Raw genomic sequence first — 16,552 nt, 5'->3', positions numbered from 1 at the left:
CCATTCAGTTGGAAAAAAATTGCCATCAGGCCTGGCAATCACATTTTACATTTGTAAGTGGCTCTGATTTTATTATACAAGGGGTTATGCGCTTGTTAAAAATCTCCAACAATTTTTGTGAGGTGACACTTTTTCCCCAATTACTGCAGTTCAAAGGACTCTGTCAGAGCACAATGCTGCACCCCCCAGAACCAAGCAAATATTAGGCTTTTTATTAAAAGGGTTCTCAGCTTCAACCCTGAGAAAAAAAGGTTTTATTTCTTCACAATTTCTACATCCCCCAACCTGCTCCTCCTCATGACTTGAGCAAATCGCTCCGACAGCTGGGGCCCATGGGGAGTGGTGAGATTGAGCCTCAGTGGGCTAAGGTTCTATATTGCTATTTAATAGGTAATTGAATTAAAAGGGACCATTTTGGTTTTAATAACCTTTCTCCAAAGTGTGTTTTTTGACATGTTTGGCTGTGATGAAATTGTTTTTAACCAAGAGTTGAGGAATAAACTAACAAAACCCATGAGAAAAAGTGATAAATGGGCATGATTTGGTTTAAAGCACATCAATCAGGTAAATGTTTGTAGAGCTACATGGGGGGGGTTTAGGGTCAGACCAAAGTGCAGACCAGAGCTTGGCAGAAGCATATTGAATAATCTTCAGCTTTATTAAAGGTATCCAAAACGTAACATAAATCACTGCAGGAATTAACCACAGTCAAAGTCCTAAAACTTACATCTGCAAGCTCTGCAGAAACATTGAACACATGGCAGTCAAGGGTAGAGACCCAAGTTGAGAAACGAGGCACCAGCAAAGGACAATGAAACAAAACCAACTAATATACTGAGGGAGAACAAAGGCAGGTAATCAAAGGAACTAAGAACAGGTGAGACAAGGAGGCAGGAAGGCAGAGGGAGCAGGTGAACCTAATAAAACTAAAGCATGAGGAAAGGGACTAATGACAAGACAGTGAGCAGGCCTAAAAAGAAACTATAAACCAAGATAAAATAAAACATAGAATCAAGAATAAACATGAACTAAAGGGAACTGAGAAACTGGGGGTAACACAACAACCTAAGAACTAAGGACTTAAAAAAAGAAACCATAAAGAAACCCTGACTACAAAAGTAAACAGACCTAAACCAATACTGATAGAACCAACTGAGAAAGAGGCAGAGGAAGCAAGGACAAGAATAAAAGTAAACAATAACAGAAGCTAACCTATAAAGGAGGGACTGGAGAATAAGGACAAACTAGAGAAAACAAAGCTAAGAGGGACAAGAAATGTAAAGGGGACTAAAACTGAGTAATAAATAACTAAAAGAGAAAAATTAATGACAAGAGGAGTAACAGAAAAGAAACTAATAAATAGGAGAGTGCAAAGGACTCAATATAAAACATGAACATAAAACCAGAGTAAAGCTAAGGAACCAGAGGACTATAATAATAATAATGAAACCATACTAAGTACACATATAGGAAAGAAACACCAAGGGAACTAGGGGCGAGAGGAGAACACACTGGGAGGCAAAAGGAAACCAGAACAGTCAGAAAACAGAAAGCCATAAACATGAATACAAAACCACAAAGTCCAAAATGTCATTTCCTGACAGATATAACTTAAAACAGTTTCAAAAAATCTATTATCAGCACACAGCATTGAAAACTCAAAGCTCTATTTTTAAGTTTCACATACTTCAACTGACCCCAGTCAGTTACACTGGTTTGACAGAATTTATTGGAAAAGGTTTTTTTTATGGGGCATGAAATTCTCACATTATGGCAAAGGTTAGCACAACTGAAGATGACACAAATGTTAGGGGTTTCTACCTAACAGAAGGAAGGGAGGAAGACAACAATAGATAGGTAGATAGCAAGGAAGAAAAAAAAAAGTATGTTGGAAGGAGCAGGAAGAAGAACAGAAACTTGGAAGAAAGGAAGGAAGGGAGGGAGGAAAGCTGGTAGGAAGTACTAAAATAGGTATGAAGGACAACAACTAGGTAGGAGTGAAGGCAAGTTGGTAGGAGGGATCGAAAGTAAGTAGAATTAAAGTACAGTAGGTAGGAAAAGTAGGAAGTTAGATATGAATACTATCTTGCAAAAGTGCATTACAACCACAAACTTCAATGTGTTTTAATGGGATTTTTATGTGATAGATCAACACAAAGCAGTTGGAAGTTGTGAAGGGGACTGAAAATCACACATAGTTTCAAAACAAAACTGAAAATTGTGGCATGTGTTTCAATTCATCAACTTGATTTACAGGACTGAAGAACTGCCATTTGCAGCAAGACTCCACCAGGTTTGCACATCTAGGAAGATTTGTCATTTCTTATTTTCAAAATACCACAAACTTAGTCAGATGGGCCTGACACCACCTATAAAAAGCATTTTTTTTTTTTTGTCTTGCACAAACTTCACAAATATATTCGAACCTGGACATCAACTGGCCCATTGTAACACATGAATATGCTTCAGAACCATTCCATTGTAGCCCTGGCTGGATGTTTAGAGTCGTTGCTCTCCTGGAAGGTGAACTGTTTAAATCTAACTAGTTTAAAAAAAGCATCCCCACAACATGATGCTGCCACCACCCTTTTTCATTGTGGGTATGAGCTCAGGGTGTTAGTTTGCTGTTATACATAGCATTCCATTTTCAGATTAGGGATTTAGCAATGCTCAACCCTGCCTTAAAATTCTCCACAACCTTTTCCATGATTTGTCTTTGTGTTCCTTGGTGTTTATGATGTTGTCTGTTCACTAATGTTCTCTAACACACCTGTGATATGGAGGACCTATCCTGCCATAATTAAGAATATATCTAAAAATAAATAAATGCTCAATAAATAAATAAGCATGCGATTAACTGCACAGAAAATGCAGTAAATAAATAAATGTAGGCAGTAACTAAATTATTCAGTAAGACATAAATGTATGTGTCAAATTTAATTAGCATCTTTATTTATTCACTTTTGTAATAATTACTTATTTATTTATTTATTATCCATTACAATTTTCAACTTTATTTGTTAATTACTTATCTTTCAATGTATTTATTTATGTGTATCTTTTAATATTTTCTGTCTGATTTATGTTTACATTGTATTTTTTTACTGTATTTATTTGCTCAATGCTATTTATTTACGCTTGCGCTTTTTACATTTCCGTATGCATTTCTGCCTCATTATGCAAATGAGGAGAGGCTGTCTCTTTAGCCTATTGGTTGGTTAGCCATAGCCCACATAGCTCAAATCTCCATGGCTTTTCCCCAACAAAAAGCATTTTGCAATGGAAACTCGGCAGGCAGATGTTCGGTGTTCAACCTCTTAACAGCGTTCTAATTCCTCCAGTCTATTAGCATCTTCTCTTAAGAGGTCAGTCACCGTCGGAGATCGGACACCGAGAAGCTGAGGTAGTTGCCTTGCCGTCGTTGCATACTGTGTGGTGGGGGACGGGATGCGGTGCGGGTGCTTGGAGCAGGGCTGTGTGCTTGACTCGCCATATGGAGCTGCAAAGTTCCATACCTGCTAAGAAGTGATTTTAGTGTCTAGTTTGCAAATGAAGAATTTACATAGCCTTATAATGACTTTATCTCTTTCCTATTAATTATATTATCAACATCACAGCACTGCGGGTCCTTTGCATGATGTGCAGTTACAGTTATAGAGTGTGCGTGCTTTTCTGGCAGATGATCAGTTATGAGCGCACCCCTGCATGATCAGGTTTGTGCTTCAGCAGGAGATGATCTCACTAACAGCGATGGTGCGCAGGATTGATCCAGACGCAAGAAAAAAGGACTGGAAGGAGTTTGATCATAGGAAAAATGTTTTGGCTTTTGTTTGTTTATTTTAGTTATTTCTATTTTTGACAGCCCAAATCTGCTGACACATGTACAGATGATTCTCTTTGCATTCCAGTTAGTACCTGCATTTCAAACGTGCTAAACCTAGACGCAGAACAACACCCGCAATCTGTTTCTGGTTTGATAAATCTCATTGCGGGGGGTAAGGTATTATCCTCCTCCCATACATTTGCGTGTTTGGGCCATTATTATATGTTTTGCATATTCATGAAGGCAAACACGCCAAAAGGTTTGCGGCCACTGATTTTACACAGGCAATTGGATTAGCACCTGGTTTGTAGATCAGTGTGGTTTTGTACATGCAAAACTATTGAAGATCAGGCCTAAAGCGTTTTTGATGTAAATGTCAAAGGATCAAGCATTGTATAGCAAAACATTTTGATATACTTAAGGGGAAATCAAAAAGTTCATTCTTTTAACATTTATTCCACTGTAAGACTCATTTCCTGGAGCTTGTCAGTTTGAGGATCAGTTCCTCCTTTCACTGGTGCTGGTACCAAACTAACAAGTCTTGATTGTTCACATAGAAGGAAAATATTTAACCAAACCTTTCCAGCAGTGACTACCTGTTAGAACATTTTGACACTGTGGCATTTCCTTTGGCAAAAACCTCATTCATCCCATATTTTTCCTTTTCCATAAGTCCCTAGTAAGCAAACAAGTGATCTTAATGAAGTATTTCATTCACATTTAACACCGGAAAATATCACTATGTCTTTTTCCAAGTTTTCTTCCTGTCAGTTCCCGCAAAGCCTGCCTGACAGCTTCCTCCTGCCTTTAGAAATGATCATTTTGGTTAGAGTGAATCATGAAAAACATATGACTTGCTTTAGTGTAAAAACATTGTAGGTTTTGGGAACGTCTGGAAGACTAACAAAAGGCTTGTAGTGAAGAGCTCATCACATCTGTGCCTGTCAACGACTTCGTTTTAAATCAAAGGATACCACAAACAAACTGTGCTGATCTTCAAAACTGCATCTCAAACTGTTGAATGTAGCTACTGTTTTGAGAGATTCTAAGTATATGTGTTCCTGTTATTAAGTAAGCAAAATTATATCAATAGGAAATTTTAACTTTAATGCAACAGTGATCTGAAATTATAATTTAATTTCCCAATGAGGTCTTCCAAAGCCATACAGTGCCTTGAAAAAGTATTCATCCGACTTGAAACTTTCCACATTTTGTCATGGAACAACTACACATTTTATATATTCTAGTGAGATTTTACATGACAGACAAACACAAAGCTGTAGATAATTGTAAAGGGGAAGAAAATAAAGAATTTCACATAGACGGCAGACAGGTCAGGGATAAAGCTGTGACAAAGGTGCTCTACTTAGATGAAATCGAAATTAAAGTTTTTTCTACATGCAAAATAACATCTGTGGGAGAAAACTAACACTGCACATCACCCTGAACACATCATCCCCTCAAAGAAACATGCTGGTGGCAGGAGCATGGTGGTGGCACTTGCTTTTTTTTCAGCTGAGGCAGGGAAGCTGGTCTGAACGGGACCACCTCCTGGGTCCGGGGGCTGGTTGCCACTAGGGGGTACCTGCACCTGGACCCGGGAATATAGAGTATGCATGGGGAGTGTGAGTGTATGACGTCCATTGTTGTTTATCCTTACGTTGGGTGTGAGTGATTTTATGTGTATGCATAGGGTGGGAGTGGGTGATTGTGACTGTGTGTGCCTATTTTATTTTTTCCCTCTCCTGGTTCAGCTTCCTCCCCGCCACACCGCCTGCCGGTGGTTGGAGTCTCTGCCCACTGGTGTACTTGTGGTTCTCTGTGTCCGGGGCCAGGTGCTTTGGTGTGTGCTGGCTCACTCCCGGTGGCTGCTTGCTGGGGCCTGGCCCCCTGGGCTCTGTCGGGCCTCTGCTTGGGGGGTGGTGTGTCCCGGGGTCTTGGGTCTTTGGGTCCATGGCTGGATCTGCTCGGGCGTGGACGGCTGCCGGTGGGCTCGTCGCTGCGGCTCCCTGGGGATTCTGCACTGTCGCTGCTGGGTGGTTCCCCTGGGACTCTCCACTGCTCTTCTCTGGGGGGGTTGTGGTAGTCCCGGTGGTGGTTCTCCTGGGGTTCCTGTGCTTTGGGGGGCCTTTAGATGTGGCTCGGATCTCCTCGGTGTCCGTCCAGGGACCATAGGGCAGGCCTGTGGGTCCTCACACTCACTATTGCATATTTTTGTGGAGAAACCTTGTATACAAAAGCGCGTCCACTCTCATACTCACAGGTGTTGAGCTTCAGGTGTTGACAGATACACAGATGTTCTATTTTGGGCTGCACCTCTCACTAAGTACATTTTACATTCAGAATTACCATGTACTATTTTGTTAAAAATAAATAAATAAATAAAAAAAACAGCTGCAGGTGTATAAGCAAGCAGGGTGTAATCTTGTATTCTCTTCATCCTTCTTTCTCTCCTCCACTCTTTCCTCCTTTTCTCCCCTTTTTCCCCCATCTCTCTCTTTTTTGAGCTTCTTTTTTCCTTTTCATTTCAGTCTCCGTGTCCGTAACAATTGAAATATTCCCAAAGCAGTTTATAATAAAGTTTCTTTTATAAATATCAAGCAGAGCTTTAAAGCATTAGCTGTGATGCTCTGCTTGTGAAAGTGAATCTGTTGGGCAATTTCTTGGCACTCAGACAACAATTCTGAGCGATACTCTGCTGGACAAGACACGGTTAATAAAAAAGAAAAAAAGGAAAGCTGGTCTGAGTTAAGGGGAAGATGGATAACAGATCAATCCTGGAAAAAAAAACTGCAAATAAACTTGAGAGTGGGAAGGTCAAACGAACACCACTCTAAGATTTTTATTTCTAAAAAATTGTCCAAACCATGTATCTTCTTCTTTCCACTTCACAGTTATGTGCGTCTTCGTGTTGCTCCATCACCTAAATACACTGAAGTTTTTGGTTTAAACGTGACAAAACATGGGAAAGTTCGAGTTCCTTGCTGGTATCTACAAAGCCTTAATATTTTGTCAACATGCTTCATCCAAATTTACCATATGATTTAGAATATTACACAGATTGTTGAAGCTCATTGTCCCTATTGTGTACTCGACCACTGTGTCCTAAACACGATGAGTCTGTTTGCTTGTTTCCAATTGATTTGTCAAGAGGAAACTATTCACATTCTCCACATTTGCTCTGGTTGAAAAGCCAAATAAAATGCCTATTCACAACGATGCTGGAGAGATGGATGTTTATTTGGGAATTAGGCTCAGCATAAACAACACCTAGTGGCACTTAAGACTCGCAGCCAGCTCTAACATTGAACTTTTGTCTGTCATTTGATTTCCCAGTTTTCATCTTCCTTCTCTAAAGTGGTACACTGGAATAGTTTTTGTGCTACATGTATAAAAACATGGGAAAAATAGAGCCTCACCACACCAATTTACAAGATAAACGACCTTTAAAGGAACACATAAAACGACCTTTAAAGGATCATAAATTAATTAGGAAATAAATCAAAGTTAAGGGCTGAATCTTTATTACTCAAACAGCAAAACTAGGTTACATTTCTCTGACTTTAAACATAACTTTTTATGCATATTTTCCCTCAAAGACAAAGAGTTTGATTCTCAGGCTGCGAACCCGGACATGCTCCCCTTGCTTTATTCCTGTCTGTATAATCTCTTTTTTACAAGGGCAATACTTTTGTTCCCAAACCTTTCGCTGTGCTCTATTGCACTGTGCTCAAGTGTTGAAAGCCAACACACTCGAGAGCCCATTATCACTTTTCTATCAGGTGAAGGGAGTGTGGATGCAGCTCTCTGCCAAGTGCATGTTCTTGCTGCAAATTCAATTTGTGGCGACACTCTTTGGCTGTAGAGGTGTCACTGTACGAAATCCCATTCTCCCTGATATCCGAGGCCTCAGCTGGGCCAGGATTCTTGATTCAGATCAGGGGGGAGAGTGCATGAGAGGATGGATGGGGGATATTGGACATATTAATTGCAGCCACGGCACAAAGAATGTACCCAATTATTAAATCCTAAGTTTTTGTGTATCAGGGCATTCAATTACATGTACAGCTGCCTTTACAGGCAGTGAGTTGGAGCCAACATATGAAGTTAAAATGAGCTAACCAGTCTCTTGCAGGGTTTTGGTAAAAAAAAAAAAAAGAAAAATCCAGTCTTTGCAATGTTGTTTAAGTTCTGTGAGGTTTGCAGCATTCCTTTGATGCTGCCATGGTCCTGCAATATCATTCAGTCTAAGGTCTGGGCCTTGACTAGGCCATTGCAACACCTTGATGCTTTTCTCTTTTAGCATTTCCTTTAGCATTCTGTTTGTGCCAAACTTTAGCTGTCTCACAGATGGTCTCATGTTGACTCTTCTCATTAATTTGGTAGACAAAGAATATGAATAAAGGTGCCTTTCCATTATGTCACTCTGAACTGTTCTTCCCTGGAACTTAATGACCCTGAACCCTAAATTGCCTCTGATTTGTTGGCTGCGTGCATTTTGACCGTGGTGCTATGTATGTAAAACACCTTCGTTGCTACCAGGAAGTTTTTTGCCCTTCAATAGCCTGTGGTGGTTGTTGATATGGGCCAACTGTTTGCAAAAGTGTTGCTGTTTCTGACAGAAACATAATGAAACTAGGAGGTGTACTATAACCACAACTAGTTGCCTAATGCCAGTAAATCTGTTCATCCTGTGTACCTTTAGCAGGAAAACATATTAAGGCATCTAGGTACTGTGACAGAAAGGTAAATCCAAAGGAACACTCCTCCACCATCATGCCTGAAGGTTGGTATGAGGTGTTTATTGTAGTTAGTTGTTTGCTCTTTGGTCTTGTTTGTGTAATGGGAATTTCTCAACAGTCTTCTAGTTTGCTCAGATGCTGCCTTGGAAACATAAGTGGTACTGCTGTATTCTTTTTTTTTTATTGTAACAGCTATTAAATTTACTACGGTAAGTTCTGGCATACAGCTCTTGAGGTTGCAGTTTCTGTGAGTGTTGCATTGTTTAAAATGACTTGCTGGGTGGCTCGAGCGGTGGCTTGTCCTCTTCAGGTTGGAGGGGAGTTCCTGCCTCAAGTGGAGGAGTTTAAGTATCTCAGGGTCTTGTTCACAAGTGAGGGAAGAATGGAGCGGGAGATCGACAGACGGATCGGTGCGGCTGCCACAGTAATGGGGGCGCTGTGCCGGTCCGTTGTGGTGAAGAGAGAGCTGAGCCGAAAAGCAAAGCTCTCAATTTACCGGTCGGTCTACGTTCCTACCCTCACCTATGGCCATGAACTTTGGGTCATGACCGAAAGAATGAGATCCCGGATACAAGCGGCTGAAATGAGCTTCCTCCGTAGGGTGGCCGGGCACTCCCTTAGAGATAGGGTGAGGAGCTCGGCCATCCGGGAGGGGCTCGGAGTAGAGCCGCTGATCCTCCACATCGAGAGGAGCCAGTTGAGGTGGCTCGGGCATCTATACCGGATGCCTCCTGGACGTCTTCCTCGGGAGGTGTTCCAGGCACGTCCCACCGGGAGGAGGCCCAGGGGACGGCCCAAGACACGTTGAAGGGACTATGTCTCTCGACTGTCCTGGGAACGCCTTGGGCTCCCCCCGGAGGAGCTGGAAGAGGTGTCTGGGCGTCTCTGCTGAGTCTGCTGCCCCACCGACCCGGTCCCGGATGAAGCTGAAGATGACGAGTACGAGTACGAGACTTGCTGGAACATCCACTTTTGGAAAGAACAGAAAGTGTCTTTCCTGTTTTCCACTTGTAAATAAATGTTCTCACTGTAGAATGATGTACTTCAAACCGATGGATTCCCATCTCTGTGTCTCAGAGATCATTGCTGTAGCGCTTTGTTATTTACTATTTTATAACTATGGATGTAACCATGCATCCTGCTCACAAAACAAGACAATACACGATCCCGGGCTCATGAGAACAAACAACAATATTTTAGGAAAACTAAAAATTCTATTTTTTTTTCTTTAGCAAAAAGGGTTTCTCAAATCCTGTAAACTGTTAAAAATAATTAAATCCAGGTTTGACCAGTGCAAATATTTGTGTTTTAATGTTTGTCTCAATATGAAGTGGAACTAATGCTCTTTTTGTGTTTTAACAGAGTAAAGAATAAATATCAATCGTTCGTGTCTTGTGTGGTACTCCTCATCATTCCTTTGTGCTGGTTACCCAAAGTGTGACCAAATTACTGATTTAAAAGTGAGTGGATGTGACAAGGCTTCTTGGACTGAGTGTTGTCCACTAGATGACAAGCAATCTTTCTCAGTTTCTTAACACAATAGCTCAAGAAGTACTTCTTGTTTTACTTCGAATAAGAGTTTTAAACTTAGTCTATTTCACCAAATGAACTCAGCTTGCTGAAAGCAAGTTGATAACGCTTCATGAGAAAGACATCACCTTAAGAAATATTGTCACATGACGCAAGATGTGAGAAATCTTGCTATAACACATTTGAATACTCTGGAAAATCGGCAAAAGCTTTACGGATATCCTGTGGTTTCCTGTGGAAGGTGTTTAAGTAATCTCAGTTTTACACACAGCTGCTTCTGCTCCTCCGAGGTTATAATCATAAAATGTTATATTTGTTATCAAGACACAATTACAAGTTTTTTTGTCCTAACAAGAATGATTTATTATAATGCTAAGTGAACACATTTACATCATGTCTGGTATCAGGTCTGGAGGATACATGGATTCAAACTAGAGATAACGCCATTAAGAAAATATGGCATTATTTTCATTTTAAACTACATCATCTCCCCTATTTACTTTGAACATTTTGTGCTTCTGTAGAAAATGAAACAATCCTAACATGCCCTAAAACAACCTCTCTCATATATTTTAGCCTCTAAAGATATGCGTTGTACTTCTATCTAACAGAATGAAACTTGCCGGTGTCCAACTGAATTATTTTAAAAACATTTTTCAACAAGACAATTCTGATCTCTGATCCAAAATATAAATGTACATACCAGGTTCTCCATCACGGCCTCTCCTTCCTCTCTTACCAGGAGGTCCTGAAACAAAAAGAAACAGAATACATTTCAGACAAAGACGTGCCTTAAAGATGTATGGGTTTCATATTCTTCTACTTTTCTCACAGTCAAACTGCTCTCCATGAGAAGGTGTTGCTAGAATTTGGACATTAAATCCACTTTAATTGCCACATTTAGTTATGTTCACTGATGGATCATATACCAAGGCAGTGGACGTTAAGTGGCCTTTCACTGGTTTATTTCAAGAGGGATGCCCTTGTTTTTAGATTTTTTTTATGTAAATCATGTGTTTCTGTTCTTTTACTTTAATGACAACACTATCAGGCTGGTAAAGCTCAACCAGGGGAGTGATGCAACATCAGGCATTGCCACATTTTACATGTTGAACACTTAACTGAGGTTTACTGTATTTAGGTAGTTTGTAAGTTTGTAAAAAAAACATTAAATGACATGCGAGAAGATTTAGTTGTAGTGGTAACATGAACTGAATGTGACTGACAGTTTAAAAGGTTGCATTACATCAGCTCCAAAAAAATGAAGCATGTAGAGATTGATGAAAACCCAAATATAGAATGAATATCTGAAAGGTACACTGTCATTTCCATTAGTATTAAACAAGACGTGCATTGCTGGAAAATAAGATCAGCCAATAGATATTTGCCTGAAATTATGCCATGACTAGTTCTAAATTTAATAAAAAAGGAACCTCAATGTGCACACACAGAGGCACATTTATGGTTGAATGCATGCAATCTTCTATCCAATACAGCACTACACTTGCCTTTCCACCCCTACGAAGAAGCAATAACCTGAGATTCAGTGGAGGCAGGTCATGCTTCAGTGCTCTAAATGACTTTTGATGGCATTTTCTACTAAATAAATAAGGAATTCTGAAGCTGCTGAACCATTTTTTAATTTGCCACCTATGTCAGGGTATCAAAACTTTTACATGAATCAAAAGAACTGAAGCACATTTTGTCAAGCATCAAATCCTGAAACGGCTATGAAGAATATGTGTCACTTATGATGCTTTCCTGTTTTGTATAGTGTATATGTGTTGGGATGAAGGAAGTAAAATTAACCACATGCTACTGCTTAAGGACAGACTTAATTATTTTTAGTATTGAAGTCACTGATTTGTTTCTGTCTTTTTCCGTACCTAATGATTGCCTGAGCATCTTGGTCTGACAGTGCAATCCTCTATGCACAGTTGGGTTGTGCCCTGAAGTGGCCATATTATTGTTAGCAGAACAAATTATAAAAATACGTTAAACTACCCTGCTGTATAATTCAGTCCAAGCATTCGCCATGCCGAGGTCAGTGAATCTTCACCACTGCAGACAAGGTGTGTGCATAGAATAGCATGAGATTAATTAACATAATTATCAGGTCATTTCTATTACATTTGCATAACAATCATGCCACAGAATCTTTTGACATGTCCCAAAAAAATCTGCAGCAGGGCTCACATCACTATCCATGTACACGTATTCCTATGTTTGTAAGGAGGATAGTAGTAAAAAATTACCAAACAACACAAAAAAAGGGGGGGTTCACTCTATCTCTACCTGATTTCTTGCTGTCTACAAGTGTTATTAGGGTGCAAAATGCATGACTATATTGAAAACTCTATGTATGATACTAAACCCTGAATATGATCCCACCGTTTGGCTCAGCTTCGACTTCCAACTCTGCTCCTTTTGAGCAGCCTCCAAGATAATGTCAGGCGCTGCCAGTGAAGAGTCGGGGCTCAGTTCAATGTAACCACAGGAGGAGTTCGACTCCTGCTTTACTACATGAGCCCCGTTTGCTTCCACAGGTTTGTTTTTTGAGGTTTTGAAAGAAACAGAAGGTGGTTTACTGCACTTGGCACTCACTTCACTTATACTCACTTTGTAATGACACTTGACACCTCTGAAAGGAATATTTTGTACAACATTATGACATCCTTCTGATTTCTGTGGTATGACAGCTGCTGAGAAAACATTCACCATATGGTAGCTGCTGGTCCAGACAAAATACCTTACGTTATTTGCAGATAAAACCGTGGTTTATAATATTCCTCACCTTATTTTTCATTCTAATTTTATACTTCAAGGAAAGACTGTAAAAACTGCAGTAAGATATAAAGATAGAAAACTTTGTCGAACATTAGTCATTGCCAACAAAAATATTTTTGCTTCTGAAATGAAAAATAAGATTTATATTATCTACAAAAATAGTCAAAACGGGTTTTCAAACTGTATTTTAAAACTGACCAAGGCCTCCGGCTATAAATGAAATAGGACTTGGTCAAAGAGCATATTGGCTGCTGTTTTCTCACAGATTCCCAAATGCAGTCATGGAACAATGGTTTTTGGAGGAAAAAAAACAAATAAAGTGCGGCTGGGAATTTTACGATGAGGGTCAACAGCTATATGAACAATCTGTTAAAACCTTTTCAGCACATTTTTCTTCTGCCTGACACTGAAATAAATCAAAATAAACTTAATAGTCTTTCAGATGTTTGGTCAGACATAACAAAATGGATGCTGTGATTTTGTGTGTTCCACATTGTGTTCCACATTTGGTGGCTTTTGCATTTCAGAAAGTGATGCAGCAGATAATAAAGTTTTTAATGTTGAACCAGTAAGAGCGTCTGCAGAAGTATGAAGGTTTGGCTTCGTGTTTAGCTATGCAGACAGGGTGGTGGGATGGAAAGCCATGTCAATCAGTCTGCTTTGTGCCAGATTAAAATCTCTCAACAACTATCAAATGAACTGTCCAGAAAGTTTCTTCAGACTGTCGTGGTTCCCTGACAGTTTAATGGCTTGAGGGGTGGTCCAACATTTTCTGGCAAAGTCTTGGGGTTGACTGTTTCCTGTTTAAGAAAAATACCGTAACAATAAGTAGTGTTCATTTCTATAACGGGATTAATCATAGATCTGCTGATGCATAAATGTTTAATTTAACCAGAGGATTATTTTTTCATGCTTTTTAGAAATGTTTTGGTAAGCTGTGCAAGATGTTTCCCAGCTGCAGGTGAAGCCTACTTTTTGTTGGCATGCTAACACTCTATAGAGAACAAAGCTACCCTATATTACACATTGTCATACAAATCAGCATGTTAACAAACTTCTTGAATTTGTTTCTGCTGAAAGTGTTTTCTAGTTTAAAGGCAGTGGTTTTTCTCCACTGTATGGATAGGAGTGGGGTGATGAATTAAGATTAAAATTCAAGGCAATTCAATTAACTTTACTAGATAGAAAACCTTTTACCAGCTTTTAACTTGAATTGAATTAGAATTAATAGAAATGTCATTTTATTACGCACACCTGTTTGATGGTTAACATAAAAGTGATTCAATGAGCCGGAAGCCACAAAGCATGGTTGTTAGTGTGTTTAAGACATTGCTGATCTACTAGGATTTTCACTCATGGTTTTCTCCCTGATTTTCAGTAAATGGTCCAAAAAAGAGAAAATATCAGGTAAGTTGCTGTTGTGTGAATGGAAATGTCTTGTTAATGTCAAAAATGCTGCAACTAAATGAACCAAAGAAAGTGTGTAAAATGTAAATTCTCTGTCTTTACAGAATCACAACACAACGTTGAAGTTTTTCATTCCCATACTGTGTTTCCGCTGCACTCTGTACTCTCACAACAGTTGGAAGCAGTACAAAACATGCAGCTTTTATCCATTGTTTTCAAACTTTCTGCAAATATTGTTCATTCAAACATTATTTTAAAGTTATGGATTGTTTGACATGATAAACGTCCTGTATATACTTAATGCAACTGAAACACAACTGCCTTTTAGCACTGCCCATCATCCATGAAGTATTGATTGGCCCTGAGCAGTGGCCCTCTTTTCACTTCTCCTTTTCTTCCAAATCAAATCAGTCTGAAGCAAGCCAGCATTGGGTGGAGCTATTTACACTACCAGCCATGTCTCAGAGCGCAATGTACATAATGAAACCGCTTAAAACCCTCTCTCACGATGTAACAGAGCCATTCTTCAGAATGAAAGTCAAACCTTTGCCAAAAACAGCAAACAGTGTACCAGCTCTAATCCCCAAAGCAAATCAGATTTAAAGAGAATTGGCTTCAAATCTCAAACCTACATACACTTCTCCGCAGTATATGCTTTAGTCACTACCCATGAACCCTGAAATTTATAAGTCAACTGTGTCACATCCTGGGTTGATACTTAATGTGAGAATAAAAAATATTTACAGTTTTCTCAGATATGTCATGATTTTCCTTTAAAGCAGAAAATAATAAAAATCTCACATTTTTAAAGGCAAAAGCTTTGCCTACTGCTGATACAGCAAAAAGAAATATGATGAGGTCAGGGTGATTTGGTTTGTGTTCAGAAAGATTTTAGAAAGTCTATTGACATAAAAATAATCAGCTTAAACAATTTGCTCATATGCCTCTCTCTACATTTGGGATGTTCATCCCATGGTGTAGGAGTTTCCTCATTTGGATCATAATTAATGATACTTTGCCATTCAGATTTAGATTTTTCAGGGGCACAAGTCAATTGAAAGGCTAAAGTCTGTAGAAGAATCTATACAGCTTTTGCACCCACTTAATATTGTTAGGAGTTATGGAAGGGTTAAAGCCTGTCCCTGTAGTAAATGAGTGGGCGGCAGGGTGCATACTGGGTAGGTCACCAGTCTAACCACTGAAACAACCCACACTCACACTCATTTCTGAGGTCAGTTTACGCCTGCCAACTGATGTTTTGTTGCACCATCCACCATTATAATTAGAATTGCACAGAGAAATCAACAGGTAATCGGAATCAGATGATATTATTAGGTCACCTGAGCGGTGATTGGTCGGTCAGACAGAAAAATCAGTGAACGCACCATACTAAGGACCACCAGATCGCTCTGATGACATCATTCTTTAAATTAGAAATTGTTACTGTGGGAAGAAGAGTTAGCTATTTTCAGTATCAGTGAGGTTTTTAAAATGAAGTAAGGTGAAAGATAGACATGTAACAAGACATTTAAAAATGGTCATTTTCCTGAAATACCAAAACACTGTGTGTATTCATTTAGGCTGTGAGAGGGAGTAAGACCGAAAGCGAATAACAGGAAGGCCAATCAAAGTACAGCAAAGTTGTTCTGTTTTATTCTTTTTAATTTTTAAGCAACGTCTGTCATGTTGGATTTAGAACTGCTGGTAATCTTTTTGAGATCTTAGAGTTAAGTAAGGATTTATGTTATAGTAGACAGAAGGTACATACAGAGACTTCTGTTTTTGTAACGCTAGCTGTGCTGATTGCTAACACATGACAGTAAAACCAATTTAAAATGCCAACTAAACAATTATTTTTTCTTGTTTTGACATAGTAAAACTTTAACAGCGAGTGCTCTTTCATGTATTATTTCTTTCTACTACAAATTATTATAATTTAATTGTTGTTCTTGTATCTTCTTGTATTATAGATCATAAAGAGAAATCAAAATCATCTAAAAATTGGTATCGGGAGGTCAAAGTTGTCCATAAATTAGAAATCTTAATCAATGATCCAAATTTGGCCCAATAATTCAGATCATCCCTAAATATGTAATATCAGTAGTTTGATGTTTTCTGATGTTTTATTTTTAGTGTCATGGCCGATTCTCATTATCAAGCACAAAACAAACACGTTTTGTTGCCATATGTCTCTCGCAAGCTAAATAACTGATAATGGAAAGCAGTGAAGTTTTTTTTTTTTATTCAATTACAGCTCAAACTG

At 39.1% G+C, this 16,552-nt stretch overlaps 1 protein-coding gene across 13 annotated transcripts in view; it reads right to left on the bottom strand.

Annotated features, from left to right (window-relative positions):
- LOC124880679 (collagen alpha-1(XXV) chain) overlaps positions 1–16,552 on the bottom strand; it is a 255,026-nt gene that overhangs the window by 120,409 nt on the left and 118,065 nt on the right. For all 13 annotated transcript variants that reach the window (XM_047385935.1, XM_047385946.1, XM_047385936.1 and 10 more), the window contains exon 3: positions 10,799–10,843. In XM_047385935.1, the coding sequence (XP_047241891.1) occupies positions 10,799–10,843 (45 nt within the window). The remainder of the gene's footprint in view (positions 1–10,798; positions 10,844–16,552) is intronic.

Source organism: Girardinichthys multiradiatus, chromosome 14 (genome assembly GCF_021462225.1).
Source record: "Girardinichthys multiradiatus isolate DD_20200921_A chromosome 14, DD_fGirMul_XY1, whole genome shotgun sequence".
NCBI classification, from domain to species: Eukaryota; Metazoa; Chordata; class Actinopteri; order Cyprinodontiformes; family Goodeidae; genus Girardinichthys; species Girardinichthys multiradiatus.
Note: the sequence above shows the minus strand (reverse complement) of the source record. Positions and strands in the feature narration are given on the sequence as shown.